This window comes from Leiobunum rupestre, chromosome 8, assembly GCF_980474605.1.
Source record: "Leiobunum rupestre chromosome 8, qqLeiRupe1.1.hap1, whole genome shotgun sequence".
In the NCBI taxonomy this organism is placed as follows: domain Eukaryota; kingdom Metazoa; phylum Arthropoda; class Arachnida; order Opiliones; family Sclerosomatidae; genus Leiobunum; species Leiobunum rupestre.
Genome location: NC_143391.1, coordinates 54635774 through 54660272, shown reverse-complemented (window position 1 = coordinate 54660272; position 24499 = coordinate 54635774). Strand labels below are relative to the sequence as shown.

At 36.1% G+C, this 24499-nt stretch overlaps 1 protein-coding gene and 1 long non-coding RNA gene across 2 annotated transcripts in view; both read right to left on the bottom strand.

Annotated features, from left to right (window-relative positions):
- LOC149933709 (uncharacterized) overlaps positions 1–24499 on the bottom strand; it is a 586576-nt gene that overhangs the window by 95337 nt on the left and 466740 nt on the right. The window lies entirely within an intron of this gene.
- On the bottom strand, positions 15227–17189 carry LOC149933715 (uncharacterized). The gene is made up of 2 exons (XM_090156466.1): positions 17069–17189; positions 15227–15448 (listed from the first exon to the last, which is right to left on the bottom strand). Exons 1-2 carry the CDS (start codon positions 17180–17182, stop codon positions 15227–15229), a joined length of 336 nt encoding a protein of 111 aa, XP_090012592.1. The 5' UTR covers positions 17183–17189.

The window sequence follows — 24499 nt, the reverse complement described above, 5'->3', positions numbered from 1 at the left end:
TGAGATCAATTTTATTTTATTGTGTTAAAATTTTTGACACTACACCTGGGGCAGAGCTTAGTTTGTTTTATTTTTCATGAATCAGTGTTATCTAAGTGCCACTTTTTCGTGAAAAGTTGTATCTCAAAGAACAGTGACAAGCTGACAAAAAACAATCAACCTTACCGACGAGTCTTCGTAAATGAATTTTAATCATTATTATCTCTATTATTACTTTTACTCCCAAAGGTTGGTTGTAGAGGTGTGCAAATACCATTTATTGGGGATCGAATCGAATATCAAAATTTTTTTTTCAAGGCACGTCAAATACCAAATTGAATATTTATAACGTCAAATAATTTGGTCGAATATTTTTAGAGCAAAATTTTAAGCCAGTTAACTGATCAATTACCAAATAGTATTTCGAATACCAAATAATTTGACGTATTTGGTTTTGAAATAACCAAATAGTATTTCGAATACCAAATAATTTGACGTATTTGGTTTTGAAATAACCAAATAGTATTTCGAATACCAAATAATTTGACGTATTTGGTTTTGAAATAACCAAATAGTTTGCATATTTGTGAAAAAAATAAAAAAGTAATTGAAATCACGGTTCATGTTACTTGCAATAGTAAAATACTAAACCAAATGTATAATTTATATTTTATTTTATTTTATAAATTTAAACTATAGGTGGTATTCACGAGAAGAAGGCGGCCATGGCTCTAAGGTAGATAGTTATGGGGGAAAGGGGGATGACACTAGCCTTCCATTACAGCGATGATGACGTCACGAGAATACACCCTATAATACTAAACTTTTTCAAAGAAAACTTTTACAAAGAAAATTTAAAATACACTTTTTTAATGATTAACTACCCCAGGTCCAAGTCAGCTAGCGACTTTTATTTTTTAGTAACTATTAAGTAGAATTAAAATCAAAGGATCTGCTATATTTTTCATGCTTTGCAAACATTTCATTAAATTAATATTTAATTTAATTTATAATAATTTTAAACCAATAATTTAGTTAACTCAAAAATTAAAAACCGAAAAATCCAAAAAGTTACTTATTTCAACCTTTCTCCCAATTATTAGTTTTGTTTTGAACTTGGTTTACATTTTAGTTTTACTTTGCTATTCTATAAAATTCCATAACAAAGAACACGCAAATAATCTAGCCAATAGACGCGAGAATAAACAACTTCTGCCTTCACTAAGAAGTTTAAATACAGAGGGGTCCGTCACTTCGATGAATCGTGTACGAGATTCCTAATCAAGGAATCTGGAATCAAGATTCTTGATTCTGCTAAGATTCTAGCCAGATTCCGTGATTCCGCCATGATTCCTTCATATTCCGTGATTCCACTCTTGATTCTTTGATTCTTATGTGATTCCTTGATTCTTGTTCGATTCCTTGATTCTTGTTCGATTCCTTGATTCTTGGTCGATTCCGTGATTCTTGTTCGGCTACAAACTTGTACAAGGTTCCTTGAATCATCTATTCGCAACCAAAACCAATCTAGCTGTTCGAATATTATAGAAAAGGCTTAAGGTTAAAGTCGACTAAATAGAGTATAAGTTGTTTAATTATAATACTCAACATCGGCTCTCTGACGACGTTATCATTGTGGGGGGGGGGGGCAGAATAACGTGTACAAGGTTGGTGTATATGGCTGGAAGCCTTCACACCATGCACACAGGAGAAGGACTCATTAACTACACTGCCATCAAGTAATACAAAAGGCCCAAACAAACGTCCGAAAAAAGTTATAGTCAAGCTTGAATGGTTTTACGTAAAATGTGAATCCGGTGTGTACCGTACTGAGGACGTCTACTAGATTGGTCGGCAGAGCCCTTGACGTAAGTGCCCGAAGAAGAAAAGCCCGAGCCGTCCGTCGCGATGGGCAAGTGAATTAGGTGTGGGAAGCGTCAGCCATTGCGGCTCCACACCGAGCGCAGGAGGCCGTGGGACTTAGATTAAAGCGATGGAGAACCGCCCTAGTGGGAAGTCTGCCACAGCCGAGGCGCGCGAGTAGCGTGTCATCCCGCCGCGTTAAATTAATTAATTAATGGGATGACCGGAATCCACAAGACACGTCGCGCCGACCTTGATAGCCGGGATCACGAAAGCCAAACCCACCACACCAGAGCCCTCAGGCAACGAGCCGTCGGTATACATCACTGTAGCGTTCTTTCCGTGAGGTTCTAGAGCCGCGAGGAAAAGTTGTCGCAGCATATCCAAACTGTTGTCCTCCTTAGCGGTAGTGATACAAGTCAAGAGAATCATCGCGGCGGGTGGTTGCCAGAACGGCGAATCCTTGAAAGTAAATGGCGACGGGAGGTATTGAACAGCCAGCTCAGGTTGTGGGCCTGTGCTAAACGCTAAGCCCTGAGGAGGAATGGTAAACGTCCCAACGGGAAGCGATGTTCCAAAGTCTCGAGAGAAGACAATCCTTCCCTCAAAAAGGAGGTGTAGTAAGCAGTGTGTCAGAATTTATAGCCCGGTGTACCTAGTAACGGAGACCATACCACCGGAGGTCTCTCATCATAGTGCCCTACGCCAGCGTCCACCTAGCCCGGACAGGTGACAAATCCAGCATGGGTAGGAGTATCCTACTTCAGATGGTCGCACCTTTGACGCAAGCCACTCAACCCAGCAGAAGGTGCAGCAATAGTTGGACCATTTCCCACTTCGCAGACAGCAGTGGGATTAAGAGTCAAACCCTTTGGAGAGAGCTTCTAAAAGGAAAGGACCAGCACACATTAGTCCTAGTAACCCGGCACAGCTGCTGGCACCGGAGATCCCGGTGTGAGTCCAAAAGGCCGGGAAGGATGACTCTGAGAGTTGAATTTTGAACCTTCTCGAGCTTAGCAAGAACAGTGGAGGTGACCGACGCATAGAGAGAGCTGGAATAATCCATCCTGGAGCGAATGAGGTGGGTATAAAGGTATAACGCAGTCAAATGACTGCTCCTGTCGGCCCCACAGCCAGTCGCCGAAACCGCCCTGAAAAGACTGAGACGCTCCAGAGAAGTCGAGATTAGCCCGTCGATCTGGGCCGCCAATGAGAGACTTTCGTCTATACAGGGCCGGACTTAGAGGTCTCGCGCCCCGGGCGAAATGCATGGGCGAAAGTTAGTGTAGCGGCCCTCCGGTATATCCACCCCTATGGTAAAATTTTAGAGGCACTGGGTGACCCTCCGGTTCGCACCCCCCCCCCCCTAAGCACGGCCCTGCGTCTATAGTAACCCCTAGATATCTGTATGACGTCACCCTCGACAGGATATTGCGTCCTAGCTGAAGCTGAAGAGCGTCCGGAATCTGTTTGATCTTGGATAGAACCATGTATTGGCATTTCAGCGAGACATTGTCCATGGCGACCTGCATGGTCGTATATAGACGCTCAAAATTCCGACCGCATATCCAGGCTGCGATATCATCTGCCTGTTCCCCCTGGTCGACCGCCCTGGGACATAGCAAGGGATTCCCATCCAGCATGATTCTGAAGAGGAGGGGACTTACCGAGTTGCCCTGAGAGATGCCCTGCTTAACCGTAAAAGGTGCCGATATCTCTCAGTTGACTCGCACTTGGGAGGTACGATCTGTTAAGAAGCTTTCCACCCAGCTGAGAAGGTTGCCCTCGAGACCGCTAATAGAGGAGCGCTTGGTGATGAACACCGCTAGACAAAATTGGTTGGTTGCTAGGGCGCACTGTGCCGCCGTAGTCAACCGCAAAGCATTATCCGTCGCCCGCCGACTCTTGCGGAAACCCGATCGGTCTTGGGGGAGAACATGATTTTTCTCCAGGAACCAAACCAGACGGCCCAGTAACAGTTTCTCATAAAGTTTTCCCAGTTTCAGGAGGAGAGAGATATCTCTGTATGAATCAGCAGAAGTGGGGGACTTACCCGGCTTTAAGATCGGATGGAGGATGGCTTGCATCCACCTCGCCGGCATGATGCCCGCCTCCCACAGGCTGTTGTAGAAACTCAGAAGTGCTGTGCGGAACGCCGGAGTAGTATTTTTGATAATAAGGTTAGAAATGTTGTCCACGCACAGAGCTGTATTGTGTAACCCGGAGAGGACCCCATATAGTTCCTATGCCGAGAATGGTCCATTGGCGGGGATGTATGTCAGCGCGAAAGGCCATTCAAATGTAAACAGTGTAAATCTAGTTTTAAACATTAAAATAGTCTGAATGTGCATGTAAGAACCCACACTGGCGAAAAGCCGTGCAAATGTAGTTAGTGCGAGTATGCCTGCAAGGTGAAGAGTAGTTCGATTAGACATAAAATAAGTAAGCACTGGAAAGTAAAGATGTACAAATGTGCTGTCTGCGACTATGCCTGAAATGACAAAGGGAATTCATTTATTCATCTACGAAAGCACACAGTGGAAAAACCGTACAAATGCGATCAGTGCGCCTACTCTTGCACGATAAAGCGTATTTTGATCACACACAAAAGGAAACACACTGTCGAGAAACCTTTTAAATGTCCTTCGTGTGATTTTGCTTTCACCGTGAAGAGTAGGTTGATTATCCATGGAAGAACGCATACTGGTGAAAAGCCCTTCAAATGTGCGCAGTGTAACTCCGCGTTCACTGAAAGTAGCAGCTTCAATAAACACAATCGGAAGCACGCTGGCCAAAAGCGATACAAATGTACGCCTGCTATGAGAAACACGGTGTAATTAATCACGAAAGAACGCACCTTGCTACGCGTGAAAGGATTCAAGTCTCTTACGAGGAGACTACCCGAGGTGATAATCACCGATTTTGTTGAAACTAGGTGGGTATGTAGACATGAAATTTCACCAAGGGAAAAGTTGCAATGGGCATTAGTTTTGCCATGGCAACTGAAAATGTTTTTGACAACACAGTCTGTATATTGTCCCATTGAAAATAAAAATTGATCAATTTTTACATATTTTGATCAAATTGACCAAAATTCATCAAACTATCATAAAATTCATTTCATTTGTCAATTTTGATTTTTTTTTGGTTTAAAAGTTTAAAACATTTGAATTATAAATTTGCGAACAGAAGAGTAAAACAATTTATGAACTTACCAATTTGTAAAATTTGTATATGTTTTCTGTCGATGAACATAGATCTTCTAAAGGGTTTAAATCATTCTCGCATTTTAAAGGGAACCCAAATATTTCTTGGAGCTTGACTATTTCCTCCCTCAATGGAGCAGATTGGCATTTACTTTTCTGTGTATAAGTCATAATGGCTTACAAAAATTATAGTATTTGTCGTTGGTTTGATTTGATTACTTCTTGGTTCCGACTAAGATTACGAAGCCAAGCTAAAAATTTGTCTTCAAATTAGAACATATAATATAAAATTTCACACAATTATTAAATACGTACTTTAACTAACATTTACAGTTCCATTTCTGTTTCCTTTGACTTCAGCTAAGAATAAAAAACTTTTAAAAATAATAAAAGATCGATAATGAAATGATTTTTTAAAACTTAATTGGTAAAATACTTTTTTGAACGAATTATATTGGTTCCAAATAAATAATACATTAATTTTTTTCTAACCTTAAATACAAAATTGTTTTACCAAAACGCATTAATTAACATATAATTTTTTTTACAAAAACGCTTTAATTAACATATACAATTTATCCCAAATAATAAAATATTTTACCTCTGTTGAAACTTGATGCACCATTTTGCATACCATTTCTTGGAGCTATATGGTCACGTACATCACATCGCCTACATTTGTTAATAATTTCCTCTCTTTGGGTTAATAATTTTTTTGCGGTCCAATAAAATATGTATTACAATCATCATCAGTAGCAAGAACATTCCAGTAAGCCACCATATATGAACTTAAAAAACTGAATTTACCTCATTTTTCCCTAGTTTACCTTTGTCTAAACTCAAATCATCATATACAGACTCATATTGAGATATCCCACGCATTTGCTTGCCATGTTCTTATACAAAATAATTGGAAATTTCCCATTTGTTTATTAAAGATAAATTAAGGAATGTTCACCTGTAACTCCTGTAGATTCCTCTAAAGACGATTGGATGCTCTCACTTAGTGGCCTTTTGTTTGAATTTTTCTTTCCCGTTCCATTTGTTGAGTTCAGTGAAGCGCCTAATAGCATAAATTATATTTATTATAAAATATAAATTAGAATTCCAAGACATTCTAAATCACTATGTTTACCAGTAATATCTTGTGATTCCATTAAAGGCGATTGGAAGCTTTCACTTAGTGACCTTTTGGTTGAATTTTTTTCCCCGTTCCATTTGTCGATATTAGTGCAGCAGCATCTAATAAGACAAAAATAAATGTAATATTTACTCTAAAATATAAAAATTGAGAAATTTAAACCATTGGATTCCAAAAAGTAACACTGGGGCCCTGGGCTATTATTTAATGGTCTCCTGTTTTTTTCTTTTTTCTCCAATCCATTTGTTGAGATGATATTTGAAGCAGATCCTAATAAAAATACAAAGCAATATTTACGATATATGATAAAAATTCAGTTACCTAGCTTAATACTCACCGTTGCTAGCTGGTCGTAGGACAGATTTGAGAACAGGAAGATTGGGTATCTGGTCGGAATCTGAGTCTTGGTGAACTTCTTCTTCCAAACTGATTCCATAATAGCCTTTTTCATGTTTGGTGCGTTGTCAGTCACCAAATAAACAGGAATGTTTTCCAAGTCGTCTGCTTTTATTATGGTCTGCAGGTAATCATGTATTGCTAACTGAATATTCTCAGCAGAGTGGCTTTGATCGAAGGGCAAACATGCCAATGTAAGCACTTTTGGCAGAAAGGTACTTGTTGTAAAATGGCACGTTAGACAAAGATACGCATCCATTGACTTTGATGACTCCACTTTGTTTTTAATTGCATTGTTAATTTTGAGCTTAATGTCTTCCACCATCTTAAAGTAGAGATCAGGAACAATATTCCTAGAAAATGTCGTCCTTGAAGGTATTTTATACTTGGGGTCACATTTCTAGATAACATCCACAAAGCCTGGGTCTTCCACGACTGAAAATGGTTGAAAATCATTCGACCAATACTCTGAGTGATTGCAATTGCCTTAGGATGTTTGGGCAAGTATGATGTAGGCTTGGTATAATCTTCCATTGTCGTTTGACGCCTTTGATCTGAGATCTTTTCAATATCTTTTAAATCTGAAAATTCTGTCACATGTTTAAATTGCAAATGTTTTCTCATGCTGGATGTATTTCCTACTTTTGAATTTATGAAAACGTGACATGTTTTACATTCTGCACTAGATGAATCAGGTCGTCGATCAAAATAGTTCCATATCATTGACTTTAAATGTGGAGTTGGGTTACTTGGGCTGGCATTTATCGGCAAGGCTTCAGATTCTTGGTCCTCGGAAAAACTGCTATCAGAGTCATTTGAAAATTCGCAAGAAATTTGTGATTCATTGTCTTCTTCTTCTGGTGATAAAATTTCCTCTTGAAATGGCTTTTATTTTTTACGTTTACTCATTTTTGGAAATTATTTTTAATAAATAACCAAAAAATTAATAACTAAAAAGTTAAAACTTTAAAGTAACTTAAATGTAAAAAAAATAAACAATGGCCACCGCACCTCGACTCTACTGTAGAAAATACTAGAAACTTTGAAAGTAAAAGTAAAACTAAAGGCAGCGTGGGATACTGGGATTTGACAACCAAACCAAGGCTTTGAAGGCTATAGAAGAGCCTTGACCAAACAATGAGTCAAGAATCTTGTGGGAAATCACGACCAACTACGATCGTGCATCGAAGTTTGCCGTGTGGAAGAAAACTATTGTCGCGCCGTTTGCGGAATATTTTGAAGCAAAGCAAGCCCCTAGAAATGAGGCTCGCCTTCATAGTAAAAGACTCGACGGGAAATAGTAGACTCGCCGGGTATTTTTTAATATTCTCGAGTCCACTCGCGAATTTCGAGTACTCGCACAGCCCTATTAAATTATAATTACAAATCAATTTTATCTTAAAAACAAACCTTTTTATATCTGGATAATGATGGTTATTATTCACCAGCAACATTTGGTAAACTATTTTGGTTATTATTATTTTGTTTCGCTTTTTTACGTTAAAAAGTAAAATCTCCTATCAAAAAGTATTTTTTTTCAATTAAGGAACATAGTGACCACTTAACGGTTTTACCACTTTATCACATTTTGACATAAAATTATAAATTAAAAGGTGAGCCAATTAAGTGATGTCCATCAAACAAACTGTGTGCACAGTGCAATTAAATGGCTACCGTAGCGCCATACCAAGAATTTAAATTTCTCGCACGACTGGAATAACGGACTCGTCGCGATTTTTTTTCTGGCTCGAGTCCACTTCGAGTAATTTTTAGGCTTTGGCAAAGGACTCGGGTACTCGTTCGAGCATTAGAAAAACGGGTTGCGAGTCCGAGTCCGAGTACTCGACTTAGACTCGGGCACGAGTACTCGCAATTTTTGTTTACCCGCACAGGCCTACTTAAAACGCTTAAATAACTAGTAACGTTTTTATTTTGGCTTACATCAGGTTCAGTAATCACAAATTCTTAGATACCAATAGGAATAACCTGAAACTGAAATATTTATTTAAATTTTTTAAGGTTTTAACAAAAACATCCCATATCAAAATAAACAAGAAAAATAAACCCCTAAAGTAAAATTTAAATTGATAGGGTAGGGGTAACGTGACCCAGGAGGCTTTAGATGTGACTACACAAAGTTAAAAACCGAGGTCTAAGCTTCACCATAAGCTTAGACTATAATGTATAGGTTATAAAAAGGAACGAACTCACAACTGAAATGATAATCGTTGCATCCCTTGATACTGGGCGGAAAACTATAAATAATACAATCTTTGATATTACATAAATAATAAATGAACAATGTAAATCATAATAATTTTTTACTTCTGGCTCCATTGTTGTAGAAACTGATTCATCAATGTTTTCATTCCAACCGCAGATGTCTTCGCGAATATAATTTGAAGATGTAATATGAACATTAACGGCATATTAATTTTAAAATCAAATCTTTGAGTAATAAATTTAATACTCTCGTCGTGACACTACAGCCTTTAAAAATAGAATCATTTGGAAAAATACCACTTAACTGGAGTTGAAAGGTTCTTCATCTAACTTTTCTCCGCGTTTTGTTTTTGTGACATTTTCGAAATGACCTCTTAACTTCTATATTTTCTTTAATTCGTCCAGTAATAATTTTCATAATTTTATAGAAGTGAAAAAACTAAATTAAAAGATACTTAAAACGGTTTTAAATAAGTAAATTGTGAAATGTGAATTTTAAAACCGTTTTAAGTCTCTTTTAATTTCATAATTTGAATTATAACTTATTTATTACCCCAATGACCTACATATTTTTAGGTTTATTTAATTAACTGTTTCTTTCATTTTGGTTGATACATCATTCCATGGATGCGCATTGTTTCAAGTCTCTTTTCTATATTCTTCAGTCCGTGTATCCCAAATTAATGGATGATTTTTAATTAGCTTGATCAACGTTTCTTTCCACATCAATCCGTTTCGCTTCCCCTTACTTTTCTTATAATATATATTTTTTTAATAAGGCCCAAGTCCTAAACAAACAATGACCAGGTGATGCCAAACACACTGGAGGCTGTTCAACCCGGGTGTGTTGCGCAATATTTTGATATGCATGTACAGTCTCATTGGCTGAAGGTCTCGTAAAAATCGCCGTGCGAGGAGCGGTAAAGTCTAGTCTGGTTAGAAGACAGCTCGGTGCGTTTATCAATCCAAAAGTCATCTTTTTTAATTGCAAAAAACCCCAATTATCGACGAAGGCGGTCTTCGATCAGTCACATTCCCTTACGTTAACTTGATAAAAGCTTTTCGAAATGTCAAACGTGGTTATATACTATTCGTTTCTCAGATATGCCAAATATTTGGGATCGAACTGTCAGACCCCGATTCAACCATTCAAACTTTTGCAAAGCCGTTTGGTACGATAGGTGCAGCCCACGGCGAAACACTGGGTTCTATCAAATCTAGATCTAACAGCTTTTCAATCTCCACTCGCTTTCTCTTCTTAGATGGATGGGGGTGAACGAAAATAGGCTTGCCATCGGCGGTTTCTATCGCTTGTTTAATGATAAAACTTTCGCTGGGTCTTTACCTAAACACTTCTCGGAAATCCGAGATGGTTTGAAACCAATGTACCCTCTCCCCATCCGTTCACTTAGACTTCGAAACCAACGACTCCAACGCTGTGGGGGTTCCCACAGTGCCGGGACCCTCATTGTCTACCTGACAATAATTTACCCTTTCACCTTTCCCTTCGGAATGAAGGAGACGATGCGCTGGGGTGGGGGTTACCCTCCCTCGCTCATTCTAAGGTATATTCGCTCCACCCGGGGGTCAGACCTTGAACGACAAGAAAGCGCTGGATTCGCCACCAGCAAAATTTATGTAAAGCCTGATACTACCCACGATATAACACGTGCCACGGCCAAATCTAACTGTTATGCTGTTTTCGCTCATTTTCCTCCGTTTTTCCTCAAAAATGGGGATAAAATTATCATCCAGAGTCTTAGACAACGGTTACATGGGGCTCGGAACGGTGACGCTAATTTTTTCATGTAACCGGTTGAACCTCGACGTTCAAGGAGATAAGTAATCAGCTAAGCTAATACCCAAGGCACCACCTTAGGCCAAAGTGATCAAGCGACTTTTAAAACCATTAATTCAGGTGGGAGGTGGCTGGGTTACAATGTGTAGGACGGTGGTGGCAAGCTCTTCATGCCACGTGAGCAAACAGCTCCCTACACCAACTATTATCGTTAACCTCGGCAAGTTTTTACGTCGACGTAACGAAAACGACCTCAAAGCTAACGTAATAATAAATTATTGCATGCTGTACGGAATGTATATAAATTAGTCTTCATTTATGTATTTATAGTTAAAAGTAAATAATATTTAACTATGCTACTTATTTTAGTATATAAGCATCGTTAAGTAACAATTTTCACAATTTGTATATACATATTTCGTATTAATTAATTGAACGGACATTATTTAGAAATAAAAGAAGCCCACACGGGTAAAATGGTTATTGCTTTATTACACTCTGAGAAATAAGGGAATATATTTATTCCTTTAGGGTAAATTCAAAATTTCTCCAAAAACGAAACCCCATAAGTGTATTTTTAAAACCTTTTAGATGTACTTTTATACTCCTTTTGTGCCAAATGAATTGTCATTAATACCTTAAGGTGTAAACATTAGACCCTTCAAAAAAGATAAGGTACTGAAAGTAAACCACTAAGGGTAACGAATATTCCCTCTTTGGTCGAATCTTATTCCCTTATTGAATGAATAGTATTCCCTTAGTGTATAAATAATATTCCCTCAATGGTCGAAAAGCATCACTTCTTTGGTCGACTGGTATTTCCTTAAGGAACAAATAGTATTCCCGTGTTGTATAAATTATATTCCTTTAGTGTATAAATGATATTCCCTTAGAGTATAAATAATAGTATCTTACTGTATATATAGTATTCCCTCTTTGGTTTTATAATATTCCCTTACTGTACATATAGTATTATCTTTTTGATCTTATAGTATTCCTTTGGTCTAAAAGTATTCCTTTATTGTACATGTATTACTCCCACTTTGGTTGAATAGTATTCCCTTGGTGTATAAATAATACTCCTTTAATGATTATATAATATCACAACTTGTGTATAAATATTAATCCCTCTTGGTTCAAATAGCAATTCCTCTTGGGTCGATTAGTATTCCCTTGTTCTATAAATTTTTTTCCCTCTTTGGTCTAATAATATACCCTTGTTGTGTAAATATTTCAACCATCTATATTTCTTAATTTCTATATTTTTCACAAAATATAATTCTTAATCATCCATATTTTCAATTTTGTCAATTACCTTTTTGACAACTTTTAAGCATTTCGATGACGATGGCTTCTCGACTAATCGAAATTCAATAAATGTAAGAGTTATCATTAAAGCTTTTGGATACTGTACATTAAATATCCAAAAAATTGAAAAATAACAACAAATCGCATCTATAAAATTAGACGCTATAGTTACTTCTATTCCATCTAAAAAAATTTGGTACTCATTGCTATTATATTTATGTCCTTACACTACAATTATGGGCCCTTTTCCCATAACACCTTTTTTTCTTCAGGGCAAAAAAGGGCTGGTATTAAAAGCACAGAATAAATTTGTTTCAGCGCTGAAATAACAGAAAAATATTTTAGAGCAGTAAAGTACAGCTAAAGGACCGTTATTCAGAAGTGGTATATTTTAATATTAACTTATCCGCATAGATTCGGTTCAGGAAACTAAATTAATTGCAGTACTAAAGGTTTAAAAGATTGGTTAATTTAGAGTTGAAATATATGTGAGATTATTTTAGGTGAGTCTAAGGGGCATATATGAATCAAAGTACAAATAAAATATCTCCACCTAGATTCAGCCCCTTGCATTATCTCTTACTTGAGGTAAGATCTATCGAGTTTAAAAAAATCGAATTATTTCTTACCAATTCTCTCACTATCACAAGTAGCCATTATGTGAGCCATTGTTTCTGCACGAAGCTCTGTTGTTGATTTATTTGATAAATTCCCAATTTTATCCCCGCAGCTACGCAAGGAAGCTTCAATTTTCTCACTTAATTTAATTTGTGTAATTCTAAAGAATTCCATTTTGATCTGAAATTAAAACGTAATTCTAAAGAATTCCATTTTGATCTGAAATTAAAACGTAATTCTAAAGAATTCCATTTTGATCTGAAATTAAAACGTAATTCTAAAGAATTCCATTTTGATCTGAAATTAAAACGTAATTCTAAAGAATTCCATTTTGATCTGAAATTAAAACGTAATTCTAAAGAATTCCATTTTGATCTGAAATTAAAACGTAATTCTAAAGAATTCCATTTTGATCTGAAATTAAAACACAAAAATTGAATTCTTATAAGACTAAACTGTTAATAAACAGAACCAGAAAACTAAAGACAACTTACTTGTCTAGCATAAACTAATGCGGGAAACATTTTTAATACTTCGCTAATGCTTAGACTTCTTGTTAATTTTAAACGGTCATTGAATGTCTTATCCCTTTTGGAGTCAATCAACAAAACATTAGGTTCCGATTTCTCCATTTTATTTTTCATGGCTTTCTGATGAGCTTCAATGCTTAAATTATCTTCAAAGTCCTCAAATTCGGGAACCTTAACAAATTATCACCACAAAAATCTCTTAGAAGCCTTATAAATTACCTCAGCCTGTCATATTCATGACCTTATTTGCTAAAATAGAAATCAGAAGTTTACCTCCAACCTGTGAATGTTGCCTTAAGGGTTCTCCAAAGTGCTGTCATTTTCTTGTTCTCAATGAACTTCAGTGGTTTTTCTTTTTTCCCAAATTTGATTTTCGCTTTTTTCACCTCTTCAAAGTCTTCAGCATTATCGTCTTCATCAATGGTTTGGCGGAAATTTTAAAATTTCCCTTTAAGTTGCATATACCATTTCTCCTTAAAGGGTTACATATATTATAGACATTAACGTATTAACATAAGTAACATACCTATAAATATGACACCTCCTATCCTCCCAATGATAAATTTATTAATGATAGTCTGTCTTGGCAATGAAAATAAGTCATTACATCCAAGGACTGACAACTCTCCGCGAGCTGAATCGGTACACACTAAAATTTTTTATTTGGTTTCTGAAGGTAGTTCTGTTCGAATTCGAGATCCAAACGCATTTTTGGTTTGAATATAATGCTGTAAAGGTATGTTTTTCAACGAATATCCGGTTTAGAATACTCCGATCACCCTGCAACAGACTATCATTAACCAACATCTTTCACTGTCATACTTATGTTTATTATGGTATTAATGAAGTTACAAGTAAACAAGGCGTAGCCAGGATTTTATTTCATGGGGATTTCATAACTGTAATAACGTAATTACCCCATTTCCTTTCCTTGTAAACCATTCATTTTGGAAATCCCAAAACTTGTATACGCCCTTGTATATTAAATCCCTTTTGAGGAGGCTAGTATTTTGACTTGGTTAATATGTTTAAAATGTTTACTATAAATTTTTACAGGAACGAATACTTATAATTATAAGCAAAACAGTCTCAGAGAGCTTGCAATATCAAAAATGTGTCCTCAAGATCAGAAAGGAACTTATGATACGCCACTGATTATAAGACTGATTGTTGCTCGCTTAAATGATTATGTTACCGGAATAAGTTACGCGATTTTTCATAGGACTCCTCTTTGTGCTCCCAAAGAACTCAAAAAATAGGATTTGTTTCCCATTTTTGTGCTCCCACAACAGAAAGAGCAGCTCAATGAAAAACGCCATTACCTACGTCTTCTCTGAGGTTATTTAATTTACACAACGGATAATTCTTACATAGCCTAATCCTGAACTCTGACACAAATGTGAGTATTCCTGTATTAGTCTCTGTGCAACAATGATGGTTCATAGTGTTTAGATGCCTTCTTTTTGGTTGGAATTTTGGCGTATTCTTCTGAATTTCTAAATCTTTCTGGTAACTCTGGTAGAGAGTACTCTATTAAAAAGTTTGTTGTGGAACCAGTTCCAGTAGATCTCTTTCTTTTTTGTACAACTCTAAAAAAAACATTTCAATTAAATGTAAAACAAAATTTGATAACATTTTAAAAAGCTAAGTCCAATATCAAGAGACTGAGTCAAAGCAGATTTCAGGTTATTAACCCCCAAATATTAGCCCACGTTTCATTGACTACTATTGTTTTTTCACGCCTAGTTTGAAGTTTAATTTATATAGGGACAAGGCACTGTGAGGTTGCAAGACAACACCCATGCTTTTTCCTTTATAAAACATCCTCCCTCAAAATGGTGGCCATAGCCTAAACTACAGAGTGCCATGTCCCTATAGTCAAACGACTTGAAAGATTGGAGCTGTATTATTATTTCAGGCTATGTTGGATTTAAAAAAATAAAATTAAAAAAAATTATTTGCGCTTTACTTACAAAGGGGTTTTCTCTGATGCTCTGGTATCCATCTGTAAAAAAGACATGTTGAGATTATTTTCGACTTTGGGCAAAATAAATAATAATGGGTAACAATCTGTTAACTCCAAAATCAAAAGGTTTTACATGGAAAATCTTCCAAGATTTACAAATTCCACTAGACAAAATTAGTGGACCTCACAAAATAATCACTAACATTCATTTTCATGACTGTTATTAGCTGAACTAGTATCATCATCAACCAGCAATATTTCAGTGGAAGTTGTTGCAACATTTGCTGGTTCTTTAGGAACAGGAGTAAGGTTGTTTTTAAAATTGGATTTAAGATTTTTCACTACGTAAACTTTGGTAAAATCTTGAAACACCGTAGATTCATCCACATCTATATTGGTTCCAAAATCCTCATCGAAAACCTGTGTTGGGTAATTATATTAATAATGAACCTATTTAAAAACCTGACCATTTTAAAGAGCATATCACTTGCTACCCCTATTAAATATATACTATACCAATTTATTAAAAGAAAATGTACATAAAATCACAGTAAACAATCTTCAGATGCAGAAAAACTGAACACAATTTTACTCTAGATCAAATTTACTAAAAATTTAAATAGTAATATGTTTTCTAACTTCAAGAGTTGAATGTAATCATTTAACCTCTACTTGTAAAAAGTCTTGTGTAACTTAAATTATACTGATTTTTAATTTAAATTGGATAAAACAAAATTTTAATTAAAAACAGGCTTTGGCTAGTGGTAAAATTATAGTGGGTAACTAAAATTTATTTGTTTATATATTGCAGACAGTGTCTCTGTTTTCATGTACCCTGCCACACCACCAAATAACAAATATATATTTAAATATATATTTATTTGTTACATTTTTAAGCGTGTCGAGAAAATAGGCATTGGCTTGAGCTCTACTACAGCTTGGATTAATAATAAAAGCTAACGCTTACTGGATATTTCACTCTCGGTTTTCCGCGTCTACCAAACTTTGGGATTGCTTTCAGCGCCATCTGTCGATTTTTCGCGTTTTGGTGGGACAAGCTTTTTAAGGAGGGCGAACGTGTTTCTGCACGTGGTGGATTATTACCCTATGTTATTCTCTCTTGTATAGAAATTATTATTGTTTGTAGTTTTCAAGTAAGTACCGCATATTATGGTTATTATTATTTACGTAAGTATTAATTATTTATTGTTTTAGATATGAGTTTCAGTGGCTGGAATCAACTTTCGGTGACATTGTGAAAACCATAGAAATCTCATAGGTAACTAGAATGCTGCCGTGTTACTGGCAAATGGGTCAAACGCCGTGGCAGACGATAGCCAGATCTCAGCCAATCAGAGCTCAAAGAGTGGTTATGCCAAGAATTTAATGTCACCAGAGAGAATGACGTCACCTATCTCCCGCTATAGTAGTGGAACCACTCTACGGCCTCTCATTGTCTGAAGGTTCAAGGCGAACTGGAGTCAAGCTCGGCCGTAGGCGGCAGCATTTTAGTTACCTATGAGATTTCTATGGTGAAAACAATGAAAATTTTGGGTATAAAAAATGTTTGATTCTTAACATTTTATAACATTATTGTACCGTATTATACCGTTGAATTAATAAGTAATAACGATTTAACTATTAATAGCTTACAATGATTCCACACGAAGCCGAAAACAGGACTCAAATTTCAAACTGCCGTTATTTAACTTATGTTTGAAATCTCGCGCACGTGAAGCTTGTCCCACTAAATTGTCTCCCCCCCTCGCTATCCCACCGTCTTTTCCAAAGTTTGAGAGACGCCCGAGAATGCGTTGACGAAGGTACGTAAGATATATCCAGTAAGCGTTAGCTTTTATTATTAATCCAAGACTACAGTAACTGCCGCCGTGCAGTGCATCATTGGCTGCGCAGAAAACCTGCCAAGGCCCGTTTTACTCATATTTAAAATAAATTGATTAAAAAAAGAGTGACTGCAAGTGATAATTCTTCAAAATCTCATTAAGAGTGCACACATTATTGGGGGGAAGGCAATCTTACCTTGTAAATAAATTCTGGTCCTATAAATTCCTTGAGGGAACAATCGTTGTTCATGCGCGACTTGAAATCTTCGAAAGAAGCTTCATTTAGTATGACCTTTTTTTCTTTCGCCATAACACAGTAAAATCGTTATAACATTAGCCATTACGGAGCTCTCCAAACTGCTTTACTCATAACCAAACGTGAATTATATTATTAAATAACCTGTAATTGGCGTCAAAATAAATCCGAACTCCGAAGATGTTTAAGAAAGTAAAGAACCGACAAGAAATTCCAAGACATAAATATCAGGGTTGCCATGCAATTCTTAAAATTACCCTTAAAATATAAGAACAGCCCAATATTCAAAAAATTGGAACAAGTCTCATTTCCCACAAAAAAAAACAATATTTAGCCCCTTTTCGTTGCTAAAGTTTGACTATTAAATGCTTAGAATCAGGGGCGTACCGAAGAAGGGTCGATAGTCTTAATCGATATCTACGCCGCAAAGAAAATATATTGTGCGATTTTGTTTTATAAAATTGTAATATAGGTCACCGACAGAGGGTGCCTTAAATCAACGACATGCAGAAATTTGAGTGTCAATCTCGCGTTTTCCGTGGGTCTATCCTATTTATTATGTCTATGTTTCATCATCGTCTCGCGATTAAACCTAACTTCCGCCGATAGGGAATTCGCGACCGAAAACTATGGATACGCCCTCATTCGGCAGCAAACGGAAGCAGTAACAGGTCGCGCATTAGCAGACGGCACTAACAATCAAAGTTATAAATCGTGCTAAAATATATAAAAATATATAATATTTTCCTCAGAAGTTACTAGTTTTATTATTAGAATACAACACAGAACGTCATAGACCACAGATGTATTTATTTTCGGCTCTGTCAGACGCTACACACACAATAAGTGGCGGGAAAACTAAGGCACCGCACAGGGCCGGATTAACGCTATGGGGGACCCTGTGCAAAGTAGAATTTGGGGCCCTTAAAAAATTCAGACCTTACTATTTCGAAGATGGGGGCCTGTTAAACTCGGGGCCCCTGTGCCATGGCAGACTTGGCACATGCCTTAATACGGCCCTGGCACCGCATCGCCACCTAGAGCTGTTTCGGTCGCGAATAAGGTTTGAATTATAGATTAAAAGGTCTTGCAACCTCGTTCCCGCTATAAAAAATTATCGACCCACTTATGTAGTTTTTACATAATGCCGCAAACCAAAATGGCGCTGTTACCACTCGGTTTAACTTCCAGGTAACCTAGATGAAAATACTTTTTCACGAGCTAGAAGCCAAGGCCCATTGAGATTTAAAATTTATTTAAAAGTGAGAATAGCTCTTACTATGACCTTGAATGTATTTATTTATACCTAGGGATAATATCTATGTCGAGACGTTTTTAGCGTTTTTTTGCAATACACCCGTTGGTCCCCCCAGTACGCCCCGCCGCTTAAGATTAATCAAAAAGTTCCGATTTTTGACATGCGAGACAACGCTCCGATTTGAAATTGGCGGATTAGTCATTAACGCCGTCTTTTAACAATATATTTTATTCGTAACGAAGGTAGACGTTTTACATTACGAAACTAGCGGGAGAGGCCGCCACAGACGGATTTCGCCAAGTTTTAGTAAAGCCAAAGCTATGGCAATATTCGGCGGGCATTCCGCTATTGCAAAAATCGTTCTAGTTACCTTCTGATTTCTATGGTTAAATCACGAAATTCAGTCTCCAATTTTGCGGGAAACAACTGTCTACAATTGGCAACCCTTAATTTTGGCATTCTTTACGTAAGCCTTGAACGCAGATGGTGCTTACTTTACGGCTTTCACGCACTGATAGAAAGTTATTTAATAGAATGGTATTTAAATAAATATCTTCAAAATTTAGTATTAAATATGCCAAATTTATACAGTTGTGTTTTCTGTACTAAGCTCACCAAAAAGTTTTCATTGCAACTAACTCATATACAAAAGAAACATGGAAATGACTCAGGTTTGGTTCTTAAGTGTGGTTTGGATGGTTGTGGAAAAACATAAACATTTTAATAAATATAGAAATCATGTGAAATACTCTCATAAACGTCTTTTGCAAAATGAAATTAATGAATGTTACCCCTGTGGCGCCATATGGCGAGAGAAAAAACAAAAAAGTTTTTTTGTTCATATTTTTTTGTATTTTTAAAAACATTTTCATTTATGTATCCCATAATCCTATAATTAATAATTTCCCATGGTATACCCCGAATATAATAAAAAATCCCCAATTGATTAAAAATCCTTTAATACACTTGATTAACCCCTACGAAGCTACGATACTTGGAATGTCATGAGTAGTATGGTTGAAAAGCCCCAGAAATAGCCAAGAAAATAGATATAATTTAAAATTTTAAATATTGAAAAGTTTATTTAAATCCATAATTTAGCGAATCTATTCTATTCATTGTCCCACCTTAGTGCAAAGATAATCTAGACTACGTACCCTAGATTGGAAATGCGGCGATATTCCTACGGGCTCCCGTCTAACCACGCGATTCCCTAGTGCCGGGGGGGCAATGTAATAGCGATGGGGTAAAAATTCTGAAAAATTCAGTTCGGTTCAGTTTTAAATCTTGTACAAATCGGGACTGGAGGACGAGGCCCGAGGTTTCGACCAAATTTGATTTGAAGCGTAAATTTTCTTTATTTTACTGATTTTAATTTTATTTTACCAAGGTGTAAACTAAATATGGGAAAATCTTGCCAATTCAAGAGTTGTAAGAACTATCACAAATGATCTTTAATCATAAGTTGGGTTAAATTGAAATTGTAGCGGAGTTTATTAATAACGTTGGTGCCTTCAATTGTAAATATGGACAAGTAAGCCTAACGGAATGCTTCATTTGTCATCATTTTTAATTGGATTTGCCTTAATTAGAGATCGGCGTTTGAATAAGAAATTATCCAATTATTTATTTTTATTCATAACCGCAAATTATCCAAAAAATATACGAAAAAACCCGATTATTTTTGCATGTTAAATCGTTGTTTATTCGTATAAAATGTTCATAAAAACAGTTAACCAAACGTTTTATGGTTAATCGTAATTTTGCCGGTTAATTTATTCGTTCCGCCGACCTCTAGCCTTAATTTTTTTCTAAGCAAGGCTGTTTAAAAAGAATAAAAATATAGAAAAACATTTGAAATTAAGCATTTAAAACTTATTTTTACAAAAGGTAAATCAGGAGATTCAATCTCTTCATTGGGCAAAGATATTAATTTTGAAGCGTTTTTTAAAGTTTACCCCTGAAATTATATTTAAAACAAACAATTTATAACTACATCGATGATAATTTAAATTGTAATACTAACCATTCGGATTTTTAGATTTGGGTTGTTTCTTTTGAGTTATGACAATAAGCGTGATCCCTTTTTAGCCCGAGGTCCATATATCGAAGCAGATGAACCCGCTGAAACTTTTCAGACTAAACTTCCACCCCTACCTCTCCCACTAGGGAATCGCATGAGACAACGCATTTTTTCCACACTGACACTGTTGCCCAGCTTCGAATTGAACGTGCAACCGGTTTTAGTAGTGCATTATTGTACTTTGTAGTACAAAAGCGTCAATCGGACCTGTTTCTTAATGAATGTTACTAGCCTTGGGGGGGGGAGGATGTTAAAAAAACAGGATAAAATGCCTCGTAGTGAGCAACGAACGAACTAGGTAGCATTGGTCAAAGCTAGAGTATTTTCTTGGATTTTTCGTTGTTATGTGGAGACGCTATCGCCATCTACTTACGATATAATACCAGATACTAAAAAGAGCCAGAAAGGGAGACAATAAATAGTCTTATATGGTCGATCTCGAGTTGAGCATTCAATAAACCTTCACACTTTCGGTAATCGTGTCACTTTTGGTAGTAGTATATTTCAACTTGAGCATGTTTTAGGCACTAGGGGTTTTTGCGCTGAACTAAACCTGGATTACTCACAGGGCCGGATTAAAAGGTGGGGGGGGGGGGGGGCTGATTATCTTTCAAGCACGTAAGACATGCAAAATGTTTGTAGAATCGACATACAATTGCTTTATTTGGTAATTTTGCATCTCATTCGGCATTCGTTAGAGACTTTTACTCAGAAATTTCTGTTGCGGAAGCCACTGGGCTTCAGCCCTGGTTGCCTCCCCCTATTTCCGGCTCTGATTATCCAATAACCCTGAAAATCGGTTCAGTTATACTAATTTCCATAATTATAGTTAAGTTTATATTATTATTACGTTACTTATGATAATATATAATTTAAAACTAAATAACTTTCAAATATGTAGCTAGCGGAAAAAACGTTAGGGTTAACTTTAAGGACGTGTAGAAGCTATTATTCATCCAAGGTAGAAGTAGCTTTTTCGTGTACAGACCGTACAGCTTTTCGCGCCTTTTTTAGTCTTACACGAGCCTAGTATAGGCAAGAGAAAGACTCCTGTGACGGGCGCTGACTGGTAACGGCATTCTATCACGAATTAAATATAGGCGCAAAAAAGATTCTATACGTGAGTTTCGCTGCTATCCATCTAATATATCGATGGTACTTTTCACAACAGATGAAAGCTTAAGCTGACGTCATAAGTCACAGTGGTCATACTGGCATCACAAGTTTATAATATTTTGCATAAGTCTGTCCCTTCCTATGTTTTACAAGCAAAACGTTTAATGAGAGCTAGATACGAGATACTATATAACGGGCTTCGGCGACGTTTTGCGTCCCCACGTTATCGTGTCTAGCGTTGCCTTTAACAGCGCCTCGCTAATGGGCGACTTTCTTACCGTTATGACGTCACTCTGTGACTAACTCTCAGTAAAATATTTGCCAAAGTGTCATACTTATTGTAATATATTATAGACTTATGCCGACATGAATCAAATAAGTATCATCCTCGTCTACTTTTCCGTAGAACCGCGCTTGCGCCATACATTATTGAATCAAAATCAATTAAAAAATTCCCGTTTAATCAAATCGGATTTATCAAAACGGATAAATAAATTATTGTTTTATTTTTATCCGAAACCATGTCAATTTGGCCATGGAAATTACTTATTTTATTTTAATCGTTACCTAATCAAGGGCATGATGTTACTTTTATCGTTAGGAGCTAACAAAAGAAAATTCTCGATAGCTCCATTGAAATTATTTTACCTAACGAAAAATTATATATATTATTATATATTTTGTCAATTGTTTGAAAGATATACGGGTTTATTATGTCGTCAGATTCTTAAACGGCAGCCGAGTGACACTCAAAGACGCCTAAGATCAGTGTCACCCTTATTTGTTACTTCTGGTAATACGATGACAGCTTAATGACGTCTAAGATCAGTGTCACACTTATTAGTTACTTCTGGTCATACGATGAAAGCTCAAAGACGTCTAAGATAAGTTTCACACTTATTTGTTACTTCTGGTAATACGATGATAGCTTAAAGACGTCTAAGATCAGTGTCACACTTATTAGTGATTCTGGTCATACGATGAAAGCTCAAAGACGCCCAAGATCAGTATCACACTTATTAGTTATTTCTGGTCATACGTTAAAGGCGACGGGTACGGCTTAGATAAGTGTCATACTTAAAGGACCACCGCCATTGGTATTTAATTGCCTGAAATGTGTAGAGCATATAAAAATATGATTTGTCGAGAAAATCCGATGTAAAAATAATAGATATTGCATTTATAATTAATTTTTGAAATATGTATTGTTCAGCAGCGGCAAGACAGTTGCGCCGCATAGCGGTACTTGCAAGAAAGATATCAACCTCACCTCTCCTAGCGCGCGCTCCGCTTTCTGTGTTTTGAAATTCCGCGCGTGACCACTCTGGCACTAGTGGTAGGTTAGTTGGCATACCATAAACAATTTAGAGCGCTCCAGAGTTTTGGTCGCTGAAAACATGTCTGCCCCTGCATGAGCCGTTTTACTAGTCTTTGAAACTGCCAGGTAACCTTGCCCGAGAAGATAAATTAGCGTCAAAATTCGTTATTTAAATGGAGGCAGCCTGAAATTATTGCTCAGAAACATGCAGAATCTAGATTAGAACGTAAAAGGCATTATTTTTTTTTAAATTCAGACCCTTAAGGTACCTTATGGATATATTTTTAATCCCATATGAGACTAAAAATAATTTTAAACCTTTTCTAAACTTTTGCGGTGTAAATTGTATACCCGTAAAGGATTAAAAATAATATATTCCCTTTTAAGTCCCTTTTTAGAACCCTTTTTCTAAGAGTGTATAATTATGATTTTAATAAATCTACTATTATTTATAAATTAAATGTCTGTCGTAATAATGTATTAATATGCAATATATATAATCAAGAACCCATAGACGTACCAAGAACAGAGGAAAGGAAATTTTGCTGGATCGCCTCCTAATCGTTTTTTTTAAAAAGGCGGAGCTATTGAGTCTTCTTCCACTTTTGTTACTTCTAAGAAGGCGCGAACCCTTACATATACAGATAATTACATATTATTTTTAAGTTGTTTTCAAGTTGGCTTTAAGTTGGCTTTAAGTGTCCTCCATTAAGCGAAATTAGAGTTGGTTTTAGGTGGTTTTTAAGTAGGTTTTTAGTTAGTTTAAGTAGTTCTTAGACCGCTTATTTTTTTAGTTACTTAAGTTATTACAGGCGGAAAATATAAAAAGGCGGGGCTTATTTTGAAAATATGGATTAGGAGGCTCCACAACGGGCTAAAGCTATGATTACGTGTTCTTAGTACGTCTATGGGTTCTTGATATAATATGGTCAATGGAGGTAAGTGTGATCAGGGGGTAAGTGTGATCTACCCTATTATTTCCACAAATATTATTATAATAAAATATTTGATGAATGGATATTGAAACATGCTTAATTATTCACATTTTGTATATTTTCAATATTATATTAAATTAAATTTAGTTTTTAAAACAATTAGTTGATAAAACGTGATGATCTTATGCCCAAAGGAAAAGTTCTGTAACGTTTTTTTAACTGGCCAAGCGGTTTCATATATTGCTAATTTGTAGTCGGCTTATATTTTTACCTGCTGGAAAAATTTTGTATTTTTGCTAATATTTTGAGGTTCTCAAAATTAAATATGGAAAAATTCTTTCTAAATTTGCAGTGTGGGGTAAGTGTGAACAGTTAATCAATGTAAAATTTTTATAAAATAATATATGGTTTATTAGACCACTTTTTATAATTTTCAAAATGTAAACCTACTAAAAACGAAAGGTTACGCTTTAGCGTATGGGTATTTATGTTTAAAAATATATTATTTTAGAGCTACTAAAAATATAGCTTATTTAGGACACCATATTTAACCTCTGTATGTAATTTAATTGTGATTGTTCATGGAATTCACGTAATCACAATTACCCCACCCCCCTAACACTCTTGCCCAGCATTTTGGGGGTAAGTGTGATCAGTAACA